General features: G+C 38.2%; 1 protein-coding gene across 11 annotated transcripts in view; it reads left to right on the forward strand.

Annotated features, from left to right (window-relative positions):
• The window catches only part of Enox2 (ecto-NOX disulfide-thiol exchanger 2), a 294,398-nt gene that overhangs the window by 238,196 nt on the left and 34,641 nt on the right, over nucleotides 1-21,561 (forward strand). For all 11 annotated transcript variants that reach the window (XM_042269140.2, XM_015989390.3, XM_076562590.1 and 8 more), the window contains 4 exons: nucleotides 388-621; nucleotides 2,895-3,107; nucleotides 5,560-5,666; nucleotides 16,737-16,851. In XM_042269140.2, the coding sequence (XP_042125074.1) occupies nucleotides 388-621; nucleotides 2,895-3,107; nucleotides 5,560-5,666; nucleotides 16,737-16,851 (669 nt within the window). The remainder of the gene's footprint in view (nucleotides 1-387; nucleotides 622-2,894; nucleotides 3,108-5,559; nucleotides 5,667-16,736; nucleotides 16,852-21,561) is intronic.

The raw sequence follows: 21,561 nt of genomic DNA on the forward strand, positions 1-21,561 counted from the left end.
TACAGTGCTTTTTACTCTTGGACTGTTTGGCAGTTCTTTTCCCGTCCCTGTCACAGAGTGGAAGTGGGCAGCCTAGCCCCAGACAACAGGCTTCAGAGGATACTTTGAGACACCATAGAATTGGGTCTGACATGGGGGAAGGAGAGGCAACTCCATTTCCAGTTCTGTCTTCTCAGTAAGTTCAATAGACACATGATAACTTACCAGTACAGTGTACATTACAAAGTGAGATTGGAATCTACGTCCTTTGATGCTTCACCTTGATAGCACTGAGAGAAATTTTGGTATTGTGTGATCACTTAAACCTACTCCACTGAACTTAGGAAAGTACATATAGTTGTTGGCTAACTAGTCTCTTCTCCCTTCCCCTGTTCTCCTTTAATTTAGGTTACCGAATTCGCCTGGGCTCTAGTACTGACAAGAAGGACACAGGCAGGCTCCATGTTGACTTTGCCCAGGCTCGGGATGACTTGTATGAGTGGGAGTGTAAACAGCGCATGCTAGCAAGAGAGGAGCGGCACCGTAGACGGATGGAGGAGGAAAGACTGCGTCCACCATCCCCACCCCCAGTGGTCCACTATTCAGATCATGAATGCAGCATTGTTGCTGAGAAACTAAAAGGTATAGAAGGCATTCAAGCTCCATGATTGAATGAACTTTTTTCTTGGGGAATTGTGATAAATATCATTGTGCTGTTTGGAGTTACCCTTTCAATTTCTGGCTAATAGATCCTAGCATTTCTTGTGTTGGAGGCTTGCTGATAGTACCAAGTAACTCTAGAAACAGGAAATTTGTCCATCCCACATGTGTCTCTGTTCCTTCATTGTCTCAGAGGTTGGCATTTTTCTGTCCAGACATCAGATAACTAAGAAGAAATATTTTCCCACTTACCACACTAGAAAATGTGAGGTGTGATTCATGGTTTAGGACCTATATGTGCCCCCTTTCTTTGTGGGCACTAGTAAGATTTGAATTTTCAATCAGTGAGTACATCAACATGATAGAACCGGATATGACCCTGTGAAATTCCAGGAAAGTCCTCATTTTAAAGATGTCAAAATGAGCTGCTATAGTGGGGCATGCTTGTAATGGAAGCTGAGGCAGGAGGATCACCAAGAATTGCAGGCCATCCTGGGTTATAGAATGAACTCCTATCTCAAAATAAATAGACCAAAAAAAAACAAAATGGAGGCCCAGAAATTAGTCACCATGTGTATTGATTACCCTGAAGACTTAGCTACTACCCAAGAAAAGAAGTCTTTATCGTTGTTAAAGGCCAGGTTATTCCGCAAAGCATCTATGGAGACTTCTAAATATTGGTAAGCCAAACTCCTTTTTTTTTAGTTTTGATTCCTGTTCTTGCTTGATTCTTAGAGCCACTGTGCTAATTTGGCATTAATCACCTTGCCTGTTCTCTTATCTTAGTCACTCAAATCCAGTCTCTCATTTTCTGAATACAGTTGATTTTATTGAATGAATGCTGCTGTCCCATTGATCTTACTGATGACACTGACCCAGCTCTAATGATATGAATTCTCCTGCTTCTGTGTGCTTTCATTTCAGCAAGATCCTGCTAATTCTACTTTCTAAATAAATAGGTCGCACTTGCCAAACTTGTTTACATCACATTTAAGAAACCTCTTTGGATTGATTTTGACTTTCTAAAAGGGAAAAACAGAAAGCATAGCATCCCGAACTGAACAGAAATAATGGCACATTTTGAAACACTAGAGAAGCTTTCACAATGGTGAGATGCCTGTTCCAAGACTTGTCTATTCACATGACACCAAACAAGACATTTTACATTTAAAAAAAAGAATGTGCTGGTTGCACAGCCCTCAAGAGAAGCACAAGCAGCATCAACATAAAAGACTGTATCCAAGTAATGAAATGAAAAGCTGCTACATGGGGAAGACTCGTCTACCATTGTGTCTGCACTGAAAAATAAGGGCAGGGGGCAAGAAAATAGAATTGCACAGCAGGATATTTCTACTTGACTAAGAGCTTTTAGCCAGAGCGGGATGTGAAGCTCCAGAATGTGGTTTCAATGGGATGCCATTAGAGTCTTTCCTCAACTCCAGCAGAACAGAATATGTAAGTAGCTAGCTGGGGAAGGAGGCCTGGAAGGTATGGAAGAGCAGTGCTACTCCATTAACATTACAGGATGGCTCCTGGTGAACTGCAGAAATCTACTTAAAGGCAAGAGAAAAAGGATGTGAGGACACATGGAAATAAAAAGGTCAAAATAGATCATGACTGGGACTGAGTGGAAGGATGAGGAGCTCTGGGTTGGATTCCAGAGAGCTATTACAAAAGGTTGAAGATACAAATGCTTGTATATAAAGAACTATACATTGGACTCTTTCCTTGGGCCTTTCCATAACTATAATAACATGTATCCAGGGTAAAGCTACTGACATATCCAACTTTACATGCAACATTTTCACTGACTTTTCCTTATTAAAATGCAAGACTATGGAATTGTGAAATTCCCTCATTGTTAACTTCCCCCTCTCTGTGGGTGTGTGTGCAAGCCTGCATGCATGCTTGTGTGTCTGTCTGTCTCTGTCTCTCTTCCTTTCCATCTCTTGCTCAAATAATCCGATAAATTAAGAAATTCTCAATACATGGAAACTATCATAGTGTGTGTGTGTGTGTGTGTGTGTGTGTGTGTGTGTGTTACAACCCTAGAAATTTTAGGAAGAAGCCATCCTCTTTCTGAAGTTCTTCATAAGCCATAACCAGTCTACCTGTGTGTGCATGTGTGTACATGTGAGCTTCCTTACCTTCATTAATTCATATAACTGTAACTGCCAAAATCCCTGATGACCTCTTTGCCAGCATCTTGGGAACAATCACTGCAGCAGTTTTCAAAACAGACTCCTTTGTTTCAGATGATTCCAAATTCTCGGAAGCTGTGCAGACCTTGCTCACCTGGATAGAGAGAGGAGAAGTCAACCGCCGCAGTGCCAACCACTTCTACTCCATGATCCAGTCAGCCAACAGCCATGTCCGCCGCCTGCTGAACGAAAAAGCTGCCCATGAGAAAGAAATGGAAGAAGCAAAAGAGAAGTTCAAGCAGGCCCTTTCTGGAATTCTTATTCAGTGTAAGTGGAAGCTAAAGTTCTGCTGAATGGCTGAGAGATCCCGTCACTTCATCACTGCTTGCCCTACACAGGATCCAAGGGCTGCAAAGCTATGTATTTCAAGTGGCTAGATAACCTTCCTAGCTGCCTTGGGCTCTCCTTATATCAGTGGTTCTCAACCTTCCCAGTGCTGCGACACTTTAATCCAGTTCCTCATGTTGTGGTGACCCCCAACCATAACATTATTTTTGTTGCTACCTCATAACTGTAATTTTGCTACTGTTGTGAATTGTAATGTAAATATCTGATATGCAAGATAGCTGATATATATCCCCTGTGAAAGAGTCATTTGATCCCCCAAAAGAGTCATGACCCACATGTTGAAAACCACTACCTTGTATTGTCAAATGCCAAAGCCCGAATTTCACAGGCCACATGTGAACACCCTATTTCTATTTTCTCTGGTTTAGCTTCTTCAGCTCTGCAGAAGCACTGGGATGTAGGTAGGCAGTAGCTCATCCTTTTATAACCCTGGTCCTCAGTAGAGGATTAGATATTTTATTGCTGAAGTTAGAATATGACGTTAGGATTTTATGGCTGTGTGTCTTCGGATTTACACGATTATCATCATGTAATATGCTGTTTAGGAACTTGTAGTAGTAAATAGTATTCTATTTTCCCAAGAGGATTGCATAAAAAATAAATTTGCTACTTCCACATTTTCAATTTAGTTTTCTTCCATTATCTTTACTAGATATGATAGATACCATAGAGGTGAGGAGCCATGGAAATGGCCATTTTTAGTTATACCACTTCAGATCTATCTAAGTTATGTTAAATGAGGGAGATCAGATAAACTCTCAAGTAAATTTTTTGTTCACCATGTAACAAAATTATATGATCACATCTTTTCAATAAGGAGCTATATTCACCTTAAGAATTGGGGCAGTTTTATGATTTTGCTTTTAAGCAGTTATGGTCCACTCTTCCTGTACTTTTCTCTCCATACTTGACTCAGATATGATTGGGAGTAAGGAGTTCCTCCACTTTTGCTCGTACTTTGGAAGTATATATAGACATAAAATCCAAGAGGGGAAAGCACGTATCTTCAGGACATCAGAATAAATGGAAAAAGAAAGCAGCAAGAATTGTGGGAATCCTTAAATCGTTAGAGCACAGTGAAAACCTGACTGTAAAGATAAAAAGTCCTATCTCTGCATTTTCTTACTCAAGTTTCTCTTCACTTGAGCCAGAGAGATGGATCAGCAGGTTAAAGAGGATGAAGTCTGAGCCACAGAGCCAACATAGTGGGATGAGAAGACTGGCATGTGCACGCGCACGCACACACACACACACACACACACACACACACACACACACACACACTAGTTAGCAAAAAAAAAACAAAGATTTGTGTATGTTTCCCCTTTTAACAGTTAAGGAACCTTGAAAGATATTCTCTAGGACTGTATTCACAAAGATTTCTTTCATAAATTTTTCTCGAGTCAACAACCCTATGTAGGTGTACTTAATATAGACTCAACCATATTATATTTTGATTTGATGCTTCTGGTTAAACATTACTTGGAGTAGTGAAAAACAAATTTTCCTTGAAGTTAAGCATTCCACTTTATTTCAGAGGGCTACTTAATAAAAGGAGACGGTGAATCTGAGTAACACACAATCATATATATGCATGAAAATGAAACCCATTGTCTTATATGCTATCTACAGATTCATTTACAATGATATTAAATAAATTAAAGAACCCAGTAGTATAGTTTGCTTCCATGCTATGCAGAGTTCATAGCACTCAACTAAATACAAAATCTGAACCTAAACTACATTTATTTTGACTCTTGATCTCTTTTCACCAAAATGAATACACAATTTTTTCATTAAAAACTTTGCTCATCATCACACCCCGAACTAGGAGTTTCTTCTTCCTGTATATTGATGTCTCTTTCCTTGAGTCCCTTTTAAAATAGTAGTACCTGTTCTGATTTGAATGTGAACTGCCCCCATAGGCTCATGTGTTTGAACTCTTGGTCCCTAGTTGGTGGTGCTGTTTTGACGGCTGTGGAACTTTTAGCTGATACAGCTTCACTGGAGGCAGAAGATCACTGAGAGCATCTGTCCTGCCCCACTTCCTGTCTGCTCTGTGTTTCCTGACTGCCATAGACTGACCGCCTCACACTCTTTCCACCATGCCTTCCCTGCCATAATTAAATGTATGCCCTCTTAAACTGTGAGCCAAAATAGACCCTTCCTCCCTTCAGTTGCTTCCTGTCAGAATTTATCACAGCCATGAGAAAAAGTTCCTTGGCCCATGGAATCTTATCTAACTTCAGTCACAGCCTAGTTTGTGTCATAACAACTTGATGAAGCAAGTCTCATGTTTCTGTTTATTTTCTCTCTCTTTTTCCATCCCTGGATGATTTGGCCTCATCTGACTGCTGATTTGATACTGCAGTTGAGCAGATAGTAGCTGTGTACCATTCTGCTTCCAAACAGAAGGCATGGGACCACTTCACAAAAGCCCAGCGTAAAAACATCAGTGTTTGGTGCAAACAAGCTGAGGTTGGTAACTTTCTACTTGGGGAGCTCCTCATGGGGACATTTTCCTTCCTTAACAAAAATAGTGCCAAGCTCCCCTGGTCATAACAAGGCCCTAATGAAACACTGAAATGTGTTCTCTACCCTGTCAACATCCAGACCACCTGCTGTCAAAAGGGTAATAAATGTGCACATACTGCCTTAAATGCATCCTGCTGGATAGAAATCTTAGTAGCGAAAATGCAGCTGGGATAATTGTAAGTTTACTTCTGCACACTAACTAGTCTTGAGTACAGTAATCGTTACTGACCTCTGCTTCTAGCATTAGTAATATTAGTGCTGTCTTCCATTTATTAGAGTGCATTGACAGTTGAGGCTAGAAGCTGTCTGCTGGTACTTTGGAGCAAAAACATTTCTGAGCTTCTTTTATCAAATCTGTCCAGCTGTCTGTATAGGTTGGAGATTTAAATGGAAGAGAAGACCGTGATTTCAGATCAAGGTCGACACATACCCTCTGCTTGTGCTCAAGTAAATCTTTAACATAACACTGCAATATGTGTAATATGATTAGGTTATTAGCCTGAATCTGAAGTCGAAGCACAGGGGAGGTTTGTTCCCACTGAACTACCTGTGGAAATGTCTTCATAGGTATCTCAGGTTCTATTGTGCCTATAGGAAGCCTCTTTCCCTGTGCCTGATTTTGTGTGTGTGTGTGTGTGTGTGTGTGTGTGTGTGTGTGTGTGTGTGTGTGTGTATAGCAACTTTTTCAACTTCATCTATTGTTTGTTTGGCTATTGTGGTAAAAAAAAATTCATTGTATCCATAGTATTAGTTCTCATGTTCTTGTTTCTCTTTTTCCATGCTGGCAATTGAACTCAGGGACCTGTATATTCTAGACAGACATCTTTCCATGGAGCTACAACCTCAGTACCCAACACTTACTTTCATAAAGTACTTTGCACTGGTTATCTCACCTAAGTGTAAGCCTTACAGTCAATGTAGTGTGATGCAGACTACTTATGGAGTGAGAGTCTAACAGAAATTCAAGTATCAGCTTTTGTTACATTTGTAGCTTAGTGGATTGAGCAAGTTTTTCAGCATCTCTTGATCCCTATTTCTTTACCTGTTAATTGGTGATGATAATAATGAAACCAATTTTATAAGATTAAATGTTTAAGAAATGTATAAGCAGTTTGAAAATGTAAATGGTGTTATTTCAATTTATTATTAACTCAATACAGGATAATGAGTAGGTGTAGAATCCATGTTTTGCATGTAATAAAATTGAAATGCAGAAATGTTAAGTGATTTCACAAAATTACACAAGTAGGAAGCTGAGTAGAAATTATTCTCCTCTGATCTCTGCTACAGAATTTCATGTAGTTTTGAACAGGTCATCTAATCACTGTGAGACTTAGTTTCCTAGCCTTTGAAATGAAGACAATATTCTGTCCAAACTGTCCTCTGTGAATAGGTAAGCAATTTGTATGGGAACAGCTTAAAACCTTAACAAACATTTAAGGAAAAATAAGCCAAATCTTGGTCCTAAACTTGTAGTCTGTAACACATCAGTTATAGCTCAGGAGAGAGAACTGGGAATCACCGAGAAATCTCTTGAAGACATCTGTCCAGTGAGTGTACAGAATCCTAAAAAGCTAACAGCATCTTCATTAATTTTTGATCACTAGCATCATGTTGGCACTCAAACATTTTCAATTTTGGAAACATTTTAGATTTTGGATTTGGTGGATTAGTAATTTTTAACCTGCATTAAATACCTCCCTTCCCTTCAATACACATAATCCTGCATACCTTTTAGATGTTCTGAGATCTAAGCTGCCCAGAAATTTTAAGGAAATCCCTGCCAGTGCAGAGAAGGAAAGGACTGACTTCTCGAGGTAACAACTATCAGGCAATGACATATTCCCCAAAGCACATGTGGTACTACACACTTGTAATCAATCACATCAGGCTGAGGCAGGAGGTTCATGCATTCAGTGCCATCCTAAACTATATAGTGAACCCTTATCTCAAAAGATTTCCCCGTCAAGGCTCTGTATATACCAAGCCTGACTATCTAGGGAGTATATACTTTGTACTTCTGTTAAATTAAGGTCATAGTAAAGATAGCTGTTGTGGTGAACTGGACATTTCTCAGAGCTCTAGAAATTTGAGAATCATACGCCCCATTACACAGTATTTTTGTAAAGCCTCCTTGGCAGGGGGCAGTGATAAGATACATGGGCATCATGATTTGCCAAGAGCTACATGTTCCATCTGTGCCTTATTGACCAAACCTGCTTCCTGGGTATTTGATTGGGTTCAATCAAGACCCACCTTCCTCAGTCTTGGTAACTAAAACTACTACTGATAGTGAGACATAGCTAGCTCAGGACTTTCCTCAGGCTTTATATTCAAAAGGGAGACATAGCTTGTGGCCTTCCTTTGAGCTTGCCATCCCTAAACCCCAAAGAGTTCTTCCATTTTATATCGCTGTCTCTTCAATTGTGGTTTGGTTTTCCTATTATTGTTCTTTTTGCTTTCAACTCTGTAAATTCTCTACTGGTAGCAGACCACTAAGAGGACTCAAAAGATGTGCCCTATGGGAAGTGAAAAAAGCTATCCACTTAAGATGTGGCTGCCTTTTAGCACCCCACTGAAAATCAGAACTACTCAAAAGTCAGGCCTTTCATCAACTTAGAAGTTCTGACAACTTCTCCCCAGTTGCCTCAGGGAACGAATCAGCTGGTGGAAGCCTCATGTCAGAAGGTACCCGTTCCTTGTCTCACTGTCATGCATCTACCAGTATTCTTATTCTGCTGAGTGAGTGATAGAGAGAGCATAAACTTAGAAAAATCCATCTTTGAGGAACTTGGATAGGATGAAAGTACATGCCACCCTGACTAGTTTGGCAATGAGTCTTTTGAATTGCTTTACTTTCCTGGTTTGGCTCCTGGAAATGAAGCAGAAAAGAGATGCTAAGAGGGCTGAAGCCCTTCCTGTTGCTGGAGGGCTTCTCTCCAGGTTCCACCAAGCCCCACAGTCCCACAATCCAAGTATAAAATAATCACTCAGACGCTTATATTACTTATAAACTGTATGGCTGTGGCAGGCTTCTTGCTAACTGTTCCTTTATCTTAAATTAACCCATTTTTATAAATCTATTCCTTGCCACGTGGCTGGTGGCTTCCTGGTGTCTTTACATGCTGCTTGTCCTGGCGGTGGCTGCAGTGTCTCTCCCTCCTTCTTCCTGTTTCCCCAATTCTCCTCTCTCCTTGTCCCACCTATACTTCCTGTCTGGTCACTGGCCATCAGTGTTTTATTTATATAGAGCAATATCCACAGCACTTCCCCTTTTCTTCTTTTTTTTTTAAAAAAAAGGAAGGTTTTAACTTTAACAAGGTAAAATTACATATAACAAAACAATTATCAAGCAAGAATTACAGTTACAATATTAAAGAAGATGTCCTATCTATCTTATATTTGTGAGTTTAAGGTTTTATATCTAACTTATCTTTTATCATAACTGAGAAAATTACAACTATCTAGTCTTTAACCACATCAAAGACCTGAGAAGGAACATAATGGTACCTGAGAAATGGTAGATGGATACAAGCAACTTTTGGGAATCTTGCAAGAGTAGACCAAGACAGCTGGCAGCCTGGACAGTCACCTAATGTTTCTCAGCATTGTTGGTGCATTCAAATTGGCTACAGGCCTAGAGTATCTGACAGACCATTTTCAGAAGCAGGAATTCTGAAAGAGTACAGTGGTCGCTTTCCTTGTGTCCCGCTTGTCCAGAAAGGACAGCATTGCATTCGTACTGTCAGCCGTCAAGGCAAGGGCAGTTCTTTGCCCAGTAGGCCATTTTGTGCCAAAAAGACAAACTTCCAAATGGAAATGTCTTAGAAGCCCAACATTCTCTCGGGATCAAATTGGTGCAGCCAGGAACAATTGTGTCTCACGTCAACAGAATTCTAAGTTATTTAAATGCCATATTCTCTAGGTCTATGAAGTGTTTGAAGATTACCTATCTATCTGAAATATATCTATGTATACCTAGAAGACTTAACTAACATGGCTACAAATATGATTATCATAGATGACTAATTATTAATCTATTTTTTAATTATCCATTACAATTTTAAATGAGTTACATAAACTTAATACCTAAAACAAGAATAGAAATATATATATATATGTATATATATATATATATACAGTATAACAAAATTAACTTCAAGTTTGTATCAGTAAACTAAAATTTATACCAATGTAAAACATTTTAAACATAAACTAAAATCCATACCAATGTAAAACATTTTAAACAAGTTGTTCTTTAAAAGTAGGTTCATTAATCTACCCTTTTATCTTATCATCTCTATATCCTCCTATATATCTATATCATATCCCCTTTTCTTTTTTAGAATGAGATCACATTTATAATCAACCTGTTTTTAAAAAAAAATATTGGTTTTTCTCTGTCCCACACCAGAGGGCTCTTCTGATTTGGGCCACAAGAATCTCTTAACCATTTTTTTTAAAGCAATATGTCTGGGTTTAGAGGGGTAGTGAGCCAATTCCACCTCTAAAGCCAGCTTGGTATATTTGGGAATTTGGGCATAGCATCTCTTACTACTTCCTGCTGGAGGGGGGTGCTATATCTTATGGAGACGCAAAGAAAATTTTAGGCCTATGGGGTAGTCCGTGAGGCTGTATTGTGTGAACCAGTTGCCTTGAAACCGCTCTGGATGTTAGATTATCTGGGCCATGGTGTCACTGGAGACCTTTCAGGGGGTCTTGGCTGGTGAAACCTGATGTATCTTAATCTGGAACAAATCCATAGCCTCTGGCTTTTTGTGGAAACAAAAGCAGAACCTCTTTTCCAAAGCAACATATCCTTACATCCAAATTTTGAAGTTAAGGTACCTTTAAAATATACATATTGGTTTAATTTAACATGTTTTTCTATCAAATGTTTTTTACAGTTAAAAATCCCAAAGACAACACAATCCAGATTTTCTGTGTAATATTCATCTTTACGTGGCTTTTTTATATTAATTTATCTTTTTTTGTCTCTTTCAAGCCTACGTATATTTTACACACATTGTAAATGATTTTATCTGAATCAGTCTTATTATGAATCTATTGCTTTAAACTGTAGTATTCTAAGACTGAAAAGGTGCTGTGGCTGCTGGCTCTGCCCATTTCAGCTTACCAACATGGCGTTTTCCGCCAGTTCTGTGAGTCATCAAGTCTCAGAAATAGTGGGTCTAAGCTTTTATCAAAGCAGCGTGTAGCCCAGAAACCTTTTTTTTTTTTAATACTAGTAAAGACTTAATCTAACACAGCGTAATGTGCCGCTGGCAGACACATCATTACCGCCATACTGCCGGTCAAACGCAAACGCCAGGAACCCGCCAGTGTTCAAACCCGCGTTTTGTGGTGTTTAGCTGCCCGTATGAGACATGAAGCAGGAACCTGGTTTTGGCTCTGTTTAGAATTGGTTATTAAATATTCTCAGGTTTAAGGTGGAAACTCGAGCCATTGGGCACCATTTGTTGCTGGGGAGCTTCTCTCCAGGTTCCACCAAGCCCCACAGTCCCACAATCCAAGTATAAAATAATCACTCAGACACTTATATTACTTATACACTGTGTGGCCGTGGCAGGCTTCTTGCTAACTGTTTTTTTTATCTTAAATTAACCCATTTCTATAAATCTATACCTTGCCACGTGACTGGTGGCTTCCCGGAGTCTTTACATTCTGCTTGTCCTGGCGGTGGCTGCAGTGTCTCTCCCTCCTTCTTCCTGTTTCCCCAATTCTCCTCTCTCCTTGTCCCGCCTATACTTCCTGTCTGGTCACTGGCCATCAGTGTTTTATTTATATAGAGCGATATCCACAGCACTTCCTCTTACTGCAAGTTGATGCCTACAGTCATGGTTGTATTTGCTATGGGGACTCTTTTCTACAGAATCATTTGAAAATCTGTGTTTCGCTCGAACTCACCTACACTAGATGCTACACCTTGGAAAATGTATAAAAACTAGAATCATAGCCATAAGCATTAAGATGATAGCCTCTTGCATCCTTACTCATAGAATATTTTACACCACAGAGCTAAAAGAAAAGGGCTTTGATGATTATAATTGTAAAATAACCTTTTCCATTTACATCCATTTCATACTCTGAAGAACTGTTTGTAGATGGATAATGAAGTCATCTGTGCCCCCTTGTTTTAGTACTAACTTGCATTAAGACTGGCTGTTGGCCTTCAGCCATCCAAAAGCATACTAACCCAATTTTATATCAACCTAATTTGTATTTCCATTATTTACCATGCAAGAGCCAAACCAGTGTTTGTGAGTTGCTTCATTTTATTAAATGATATCTCAGAATCAAATTGTTTTGTGAGTGTACAAGCTACTTATTTCCCTAGCCTCTGTTCTGTTCCATTCCCTCCTGACTCCTTTTCTACCATGGTTCTTGTTAATACTGAAAAAAAAAATGTAGGTGAGTAGGTTCTTGTTACACATTTAATAAGGAGTGTTGGTATTCTGGTAATTACGTTCCTATCGTAAAACATGAGTAAGATCAATTAAAGTCCACATAAATTTTTGTGAAACAAGGGTTAAATAATTAATGTGTAATGATTTATGATTTGCTTGCTTTGTAATAAATCAAAGATGTCAACTAGTACAAAGTGGTTCTTTGCATGCATTTCCTTCTGTCTCTGCTTTGTTTCCTTCTATATGAAAGTGCATCTTGTTCTCCATTATGGAGTAGTGACAATTTCTAAGTCTCAGAAAAGGTTGCCACCATTAGAGCAGACTCAAAGTCATTACAGTACCATTTCAGAAATCACTACCTGTTCATTGTTGAAATGAGATGCACCACGTATTTACAGTGGGCAAAAGGGTAGCATAAGAACTTTAGGGCTACTTATTTTAAAAAGTATTCTGTCAGTGGCGAGTCTCATAAGATTTCCTGTAGTGCTTAACACATGCTAATTACTGAAAATGTTGTTGCATGCCATTCCCACATTTTGGTTGCAGTACTGTATCAAGATGTCAGAATGAGAAATGGAGCAAATCTGAGGTACGGCTATTACTTTTGATGTCTGTACTTCAGTAGCTAGGAATCTACCCCCTACCTGATCCTATTTCTAAGCTATTAGAATGCCGTTTTGGATGCATACCACCTTCTAGCACTTTACTCTGAAAGTTTTTGTAAGGATTTCTTTCTCAAAGCTTTTCTGACCCACCAGAAAATAGATGCAGAGTACTTCAGCAGTAGGGGTTTCCAAGAATTAACGAACTCTCATTTTTCTTCGAAGTACTCTGACATTTACCAAATGGGCCTCCTAAATTTCCTTTAATATGGTACCCCATAGCCTCTGCTGTTCTCTCTGCTTCTATTCCAATTATGTGACTTAGTATTGGATATTTGCAGAAAAAATAATGATATGAGCTTGGGGGGGGGGTTATAGCTAAGGATTGGATAGTGTACAGTGCAGTCCCCTGAGTAACTTAGAAAAACCTTCCCTGAGTTTATCTTATTCTCATTTTATTATTAGCTAAAATAACTGGTGATTTTTGTCCCTGATATATTTTAAAGCATTTAGATAAAATTTGTCCCAAAGTATGTTATATTTCTAGAGGCATTTGAAACTGTAAAAGATCTCTAGGTAAGACATATAATATACATGTAGTTATTGAAGTATTTGTATTTCTAAGATCTTAAGCTGTCTTGCCAAACTGGAAGCGAAAGAATGCTTTGTGGATGCTGGGAAGCTACAGGACCTGTCTTAGTTTTAAGATCTTGCTGCTCTGGGATATTTCCCTAGAATGAACACAATTTACTCTCCCAAGAAAAGTAATAACTTTATCAGTGTTAGTGACATGTGTGTGAGTTGAGAGTTGGTATCTGATTATTTCCTGTGGCAGCCTACATTTTTATTAGAAATCTAAAAAGCCACAGCTTTTCATGATGCAGTAAACTGTACAATATTTGAATTTGCCAGTGTCAAACTTTGTTATAATCACCTTCTAGTAACAGCTCTGATGATAACTGAAACTAAATCTTATGAGGTCGAGTGCATTCAGCGGAATGAGAAATCCCCTTATTGTTCTTCATGCCAGGAGTCTCAATAAGACGTAGCACATCTTTTTCATGACACAGCCCTTTAAAGCTCATTTATCACAAACAAATCATTATTTTCTTCTATTTTAAGTAAAGTCCCTGCAGTACATGGGAGGTACTATATTAGCATCTGATTTTTCTGCTTCTTCTTAACAATCCGTGATAATACTAAATAACTCACTTTTTAAAGAGTCCTTCATATAGTGTTAATGAAAACTGGAACTAGAAATCATTTTTCCTGATAAAGGAATTAAAAAGGAGGATATTAAGATAGTGACTAACTATATGATTATAATTAAATCCATTTGAAGGCCAGGCATGGTAGCATATACCTTTAGTCCCAGCACTCAGGAGGCAGAGGCAGGCAGACCTCTGAGTTCAAGGCCAACCTGGTCTACAGAGTGAGTTCTAGGACAACCAGGATTACTTAGTGAGACCTTGACTCAAAAAAAAGAAAGAAATCCGGCCGGGCGGTGGTGGCGCACGCCTTTAATCCCAGCACTCGGGAGGCAGAGGCAGGCGGATCTCTGTGAGTTCGAGGCCAGGCTGGGCTACCAAGTGAGCTCCAGGAAAGGCGCAAAGCTACACAGAGAAACCCTGTCTCAAAAAAACCAAAAAAAAAAAAAAAAGAAAGAAAGAAAGAAATCCATTGGAAATATACATAATGCTTATAAATGGGATAATTTGCACCAGATAGCTTTAGATGATTCCTATATTATAACCCAGTAGGAGTTAACCTAGGTAGGGATTCTCAGCTTAAAACCTAGGAAAGTAATAACAATCACGTGATACCTAAGTGATTTCAAGTTGCTCTGAAATGTGTAGTTCTCATTCTTGTTTTGATATAATGTACATGTCTGTATATATGTATGTATATGTTCCTTGTGTATGTGCATGTGTGGGTAAGGGTGTGTTTGATCACAAGCATATATTTGAAGACCAGATGACCACATTGAATGTTTTCCTGAATTGTTACTCCCCATCTACATGGTGGATTTCAATCCATTTCTTATGACTCAGCTTTGTATGTTATAGAAGTGTAGTGTTCAACAAGAGCTACTTAGACTTGGGTTAGTATGCACATGTGGGTGTATATGTAAGCACCTTTCTTGTTCATATCACATCTTAGGGATACCAGCTGTTCTTGTGTGTGATATTTTCTTATTTTCTGGAGTGATTTTTATCACCTAATCAATCCCTCATTATTCTACTCCTTTCTATGGTAAAAAAAATTCTTCATATTAAGTATTTCTTGATTAAATTTTTGTTATACTGATTGAATCCTATCACCAAATGTTAAAAAACCATTTCATTAAAATTTTTACTGTACAAAGATATGTGGAAGGAAATGGCAATAACATCATAAAGGTCTACAATAAGAACTTGTATTTAATGTTGAAAATAAAGAAAGTTTTTGTTTCTTAGTTCATTATTTCCAGACAAAAACTCGTCTTCTTTTTATTTTAAGCTAAATGAATCTGTGAGTTATTTTGAAAGTATCTGACCTTCCGATGAGATTCCCTGCCTTTTTTTTTCCATTTGAACATAATTCCTTTATACCAGGAGGATAGGTAAATAGCTACTTTATTTGTTTGCTGAGTACCACATCTGGATCATGCTGAGGTTGGTCTCCATTTATTGTTCTTTTTCTGGAAAATGTAATCTCAGCCTAGTTCCTGAGATGTCCAGTGATTTTGGTGGTTATCCTAGATATGAATATTATAGTGTAAAATTATGGACTCTTACCTGGCAGCAGTGGCGCACACCTTTAATCCCAGCACTCAGGAGGCAGAGCCAGGCGAATCTCTGTGAGTTCAAGACCAGCCTGGTCTACAGAGTGAGATCCAGGATATAGAGTGAGATCCTGGTCTACAAAGTGAGATCTAAAACTGCACAGAGAAACCCTGTCTCAAAACAAAAAAAAAAATTATGGACTCTTATATGTTCTTATAAAATGTTCCCTTTTTCTTCTTCTGCTTAAATGATCAGTTTAATTTTTTTGTATTCAAGCTAGAGGTTTCTATCTATTAGATAGCAGTTCCAATAACAGTTTAGCTCCTTTAGCCTTAGCTAGGCTGCTTGGACTCTCTGTGCTTCCTTGGTTGAGAAAGCATGCAAAACTTTCAAAGGATTCTATATAGAGACTGTAAAGAATCTGTGTGTGTATGTATGTATATATGTCTTCCTCTCTCCCTTCTCCTTCCATTCCTCATTTCTGTCCTACACACACACACACACACACACACACACACACACACGCACGCACGCACGCACGCACGCACGCACACATTTCTTCTTTCTAAGATCCCCTTCTTTTTAGTGGCTGCTATTCCACTAACCACTCCCTTGCAATTATTTAGGCCACCAAGGCTGGGTTTTCTACTAGAAATTTAGCTGCCCTGTGACTAAATTCTGATTTGCTCTCAAACTAAGAGATTTTTTAAAAGCAGGGAGACTTGTCTATAGTGTTTTGTTTTGTTTTTTGATTCTTCAAAATGCCAATTCCTCTTTGTAATATGCATGCATTTGTTCACTGTCCAATGACATCAAATAGTTATGTAATTTGTTTTGTCCAAACATTATAGTTATTGTCCATGAGAGAGTTAGTCTGTTTGAAGGTTACTCTTAACAGCCATTTTTGCTGTATTTTCTAAAACTACAAAATCTTGGTTTAGAGTTCTGTTCAGGAAAGCTATTGGAGAGGAAATAGCAAGCAGCAAAATTAAAGGAACCAACATGGGAAAGTATAATGACAAAACTCTAAAGGGAAATTCCAGAACTCCACATAAGTAAGAGCCAAGTGTGCCTTTTAATAAGACTGTTTAGTCTCAGTGTGCCATTGCCTTTTTGTAGAAGAGCACCCTGAGGGTCTTTAATATGTCCTCATACCTCTGTCCATTTGTTCAACATTTTTAAAAGTTTCCCCCTAAAAAGCATGCCTTTTGCCCTTAGGAAATCCGCAACATTCATAATGATGAATTAATGGGAATCAGAAGAGAAGAAGAAATGGAAATGTCTGACGATGAAATAGAAGAAACAACAGAAACAAAAGAAACGGAGGAATCAGGTAATGATAACTCTGGTTTGTTTTATGTAGTAAACATTTACTTTTAAAACAAGGTAAGATGGTGTATACATCAGCCTATCAGACTGCATGTCAGAGAGAAAAAAATTGATGGGGCTATGTGAGTAAACACTTGCTAATATCAAACCTGTGTCTGTAGGGTTTTCTGTGCTCTTCACATATCCCCTTTTCAATTGAAGTGCCTAATTTAAAATGTGCGCTTTTGTCAAAAATTAGAAACCTCAATGGACATTTAGGCATCATTGTTCCATATTTGATTTGGATTTATTAATATTCTCTTCAACTATAAGGAAACATGTGCATAAATGCTAGATTATATATACATTCTACCCAAATAAGTAACAGATAGATATATTATTTGTTAACAAACTATATATAGCAAAGGACATACAGAAGAATATGAAGTTGATTATATAATTTAGGAGAAACTGTCAAGAATTTTTAGGGGCTGGGAAATGGCTCAGTCAGTTAAGTGCTTACTATGTAAGCATAAAGCCATAAGTTCAGATCTCTAGCATCCATATAAAAAATTAAAAGATAGTACAGTGGCACACACCTGTGACCCCAGTTCTGAGGAGGTAGAGGCTGGAAGATCTCTGGAACCTGCTGGCCAGCCAATCAGTGAGTTCCATGTTTAGCAAGAAACTCTGTTTCCGAACACAAGGTAGAGTGTGATGGAGGACGAAACCCAGCATTCATGTCTGCTTCCACGTGTCCATGCACATTACATACACGTGCAGGCATGGTAACAATTTTAGATAAGATTTTGGACTTTAGTGCAGAAAAATTAAATATTTCTGTAAAGTAGCAAAATTAAAATCTACAAAGTAATACATATCTGAAATAAATAACTATTGAAGGTACTTAGCAAATGTATTAGGTACCAACTCAGAGTCCACAAATGGTTGTCTGGGTGGAGGCTTTTATTCTAGTCTAGTATAATCTGGAACTCAGAGTAAAACAGAAACTGTGGTGTTGATACCCAGTAGGCCTATAGGGTAAGCTTCATGAACAATAAGACAACACTTTACCCATTAGTTTAATCATAAATTACTGTGGATGGAAGAGCACCACAAGACTGAATACCTGCCACCAGAACAGTGTTTCACGTAAACCATTGCAAACAATCTTAGGACTTTAATTGGAGGAAATGCAGTATAAAAAAGCATTAGGCTGGGGAGATGGCTCAGTATGTAAAGCATTTGCTTTGGCAAACATGAACACCTGAGTTCAAATCACCAACAGCTACATACATGGCCATGGATGTCTGTAACTCCAGCACTGTAGGGGGTTGGGAGCACACAAAATCACTGGAAAACGATAGACCAAAACTCCTAACATCTGCACACATGTCATGTACCACATATATATTTTAAAATCATAAAACCACTGGGCTTAAATTTGAAATATCTGAATTCTAGTCTCAGATCTGGGAGATTCTTTTCCCTCACTGACAATTATCTTCCATAGCATAACAGCTAGCTTGGATTTTGTTTTAGTCAGATTCATCCAGTCATTTCATAGCTGTTACATGCCAAGCAAGTTGTAAACATTGGAAATATATTAAGTAATTGAATGTCATGGTCATGTGGTAGGGTGACATACTGATTGACCAAAACTCCAACTTACATTTCCCAGTTCCCATATTGAAGTCAGAGGTTCTGGTCTCATATAAGGGGTCTTAGAATCTTCACTCCATAAATGAAAATTCTTACAGAAAAAAAAAACATCAAGTCAGACTTTTTAAGGTATCCATTAGCTATTGCAATGGAATTTTCTCCATTTTTGTGATACATTTGATCCATAAACATACCAACTATTGTCTGTACTAGATACTTTATAAGCAGTGGTTAGCATTTTCAGAATATTGAATTGTTGCAAATAAATACCACAAATCTATAGCCAAAATCAAGAAAAGACTATAATAATAATGGAGCTATTCAATTTATTTAAGTGCTTCACTAAGATATATTAGAGCAGATTAATTATGACTTGTAGTATTGCCTCCACCTCAGTATCTCCAGCATCATATACACTGCTTGTACATTGTTAGAGTGGAATGAATGCAACCTAATTTTGAGCATCCACATGATGGATTGTAGAGTTTGAGGAGTGACTTGGGGAGGTGAGGGATGTGTGGGAAATTCATACTGAATGCACTTACTAGGGATATATAATTGCATTTTGCTTCTGTATCTCTTCTGAGTTAAAAGCTGTATTGGCTACTGCACAGAATCTTATTCGTTCAGAGACTGGAAACTCCCTGACAGATCATCTTATAGCTATTTTCTTTCCTGTTCCACATGCCAGGATGCTGCTTTGTCAAATAAAGCTATCTACAATAGACTTAATGGAGCTTACCAAATAGCTTTTCTCCCAGAAGGTTTCAATTCATTTTAATTCAAGGACTTTTGTGCATTTTTCTTCCCCTCGATCGTATCTAATTCTGTTATCTTGCTTCCGTAGTACTCAACTGCAGAAATCCTGCTCGACGTGAGCCAGCAAGAGTCTCCTTAGTTTTTATCTAAATCAGCTATATGTTTTAGCTATCACTTGTTTCCAATTAAAAGCTTAAGCAAGTAGATCTCCACGTTGTTGTTTTTCCTCACTGTGCTCCCCCATCTTGAATTCCAGGGGCCTATAGTGCTTCCCTGGTTATCTTTTACTCCTCAAACAAAATAAAAGTCGTTACATTACCTTGGAGTGCCACAGAATTTCTGTTCTTCCACAGACCCTGCTTTAACCAGTATCTGTGGTACAGTACTTGCAATGGAAGAAAGCCATCTATTCAACAGAGGGAAATCCCATCAGAGCAAACTGGATATTGGGAAATTGTTTTTTTTTCTGTTGTTAATCATGTACCTAGTAAACAGAACGGCTAAGAGGGTATTCTCTACATACCCCCTTTGCCTTCTTCAGTTGGATTAGTGGTTACCAGGACTGGTCCACCTAAAAATCATCCTAGAGGGTACAAGCTGTCGGTCATGAGATGACATGTTCTAGAGATCCAGTGTGTACTACTGTCACTACAATAATTAATGTATTTTATATGTGAAATTTGCTGTGAGAGTAGACATTCAAAAAAAGTTAGCAACCCCCATTGTACAAAGCGTATTTCTCTGGAAAAAAAATGTAAACCTTGAGTATATATAATTCTTTATTAATCATACCCCAATTAAGCTGAATAAAATGAAAATTTAAAAAATATTTATGAGATACAGAGAGTCTGACCCAGTAGGTCTTTAAGGGTATTTCAGATACTTCAATTATTTAGATTCTGGTGATCCAGGGACCATTTGAAAAACAATGAAATAGACAAATTTTCCTTGATTGTTCTAACCAAGATATTCTCTTCCCTGTTTCCTCCTCCCCATCATCTAGTTTCCATTATTCTCACTTTAAGAATTTGACCAATTAATTATTATGATGTCCTGAAAGCTTAGAGAAATATTAATATAAATATAAATAAATTTGCATAAATTAAAAAAAAACTACTTGCTGCTAACCTAGAGTACTGATTAGAATCCAGCCAGGGCAAGAGATAACAGTGTGATCCCAAGTAGCCACAGCCAGTAACAATTGCTCAGGGCCTTGAAAGGGGAACAGGTTTAGATAGAAAGAACAAGAGTAAGAACATCCTGATGGTATGGGCGAGTAGAAGGAATAGGGATTCAGTGATGGAAAGAGGCATGCATGATATGTGTTGGGGAGAAAAGACCAGTTAGGCACAATAAGTCTAAAGTCCAGAGGAGAATACATACCAGGCTCGTATTTAACATAGTAAGCAATATGGCACCCTAAGTACATCAGGCCATAGCACTACTATGATGAAAACATCATGAAATCTACATTTTAGAAAAAAAGAGACCAACCAGATTCTGTTTTATGAATAGAGTTGTGAAATGATGAAGACTTTGGCTTGGGTGATGGCACTAGGATTGAGAAAAATGACAGGGAAAAAAAGCAATGGAAATGTAAGATTAAAGATGCTAGCGTTATTCATAAAGGAATAGACTCGAAAGGCTGTAGTGTAAGGCTGGTGTATAGATGAAGAAAAGTAAAGATCATTGAATGAGCCTCTTCTCTAGTCTGAGAGACTGGGGAGCAGATGAGTGTATTAGTTCACTAGAGCCAGAATAGCAAAGTACCATACCATGGTAGACTTAAACAGTCATTTTTATTTATTTTATTTTGTGTGTATATGTATGTTTTGCTGGCATATATATTATATCTGTGCCCAACATGTGTGCAGTGCCTATGGAGGCCAGAAGAGGGTGTTAGATTGCCTGGAACTGGAGCTGCAAATGGTTATAAGTTACCAAATGAGTACTAGGAATTGAACCCAGTTTCTCTGCAAGATCAGCCAATGCTTTAACTGCTGAGCCATCTCTCCTGCCCTGTAGCAGCGGTTCTCACCCGGTGGGTCGCAACCTCTTTGGGGGTCGAATGACCCTTTCACAGGGGTTACATATCAGATATCCTACATATCATATATTTACATTATAATTTGTAACAGTAGCAAAATGAGTTATGGAGTAGCAATGAAATAATTTTATAGTTGGGGGTCACAACATGAGGTCGCAGCATTTGAAATGTTGAGAACCACTGCCCTATAGAGTTGTGTTTTAAAACATATGTATTGTCTTTATTTTCTTAAAACTAGGAACACAAGGTGGAGGTATCAGCAGAGTT

This window comes from Peromyscus maniculatus, chromosome X (assembly GCF_049852395.1).
Source record: "Peromyscus maniculatus bairdii isolate BWxNUB_F1_BW_parent chromosome X, HU_Pman_BW_mat_3.1, whole genome shotgun sequence".
NCBI lineage: Eukaryota > Metazoa > Chordata > Mammalia > Rodentia > Cricetidae > Peromyscus > Peromyscus maniculatus.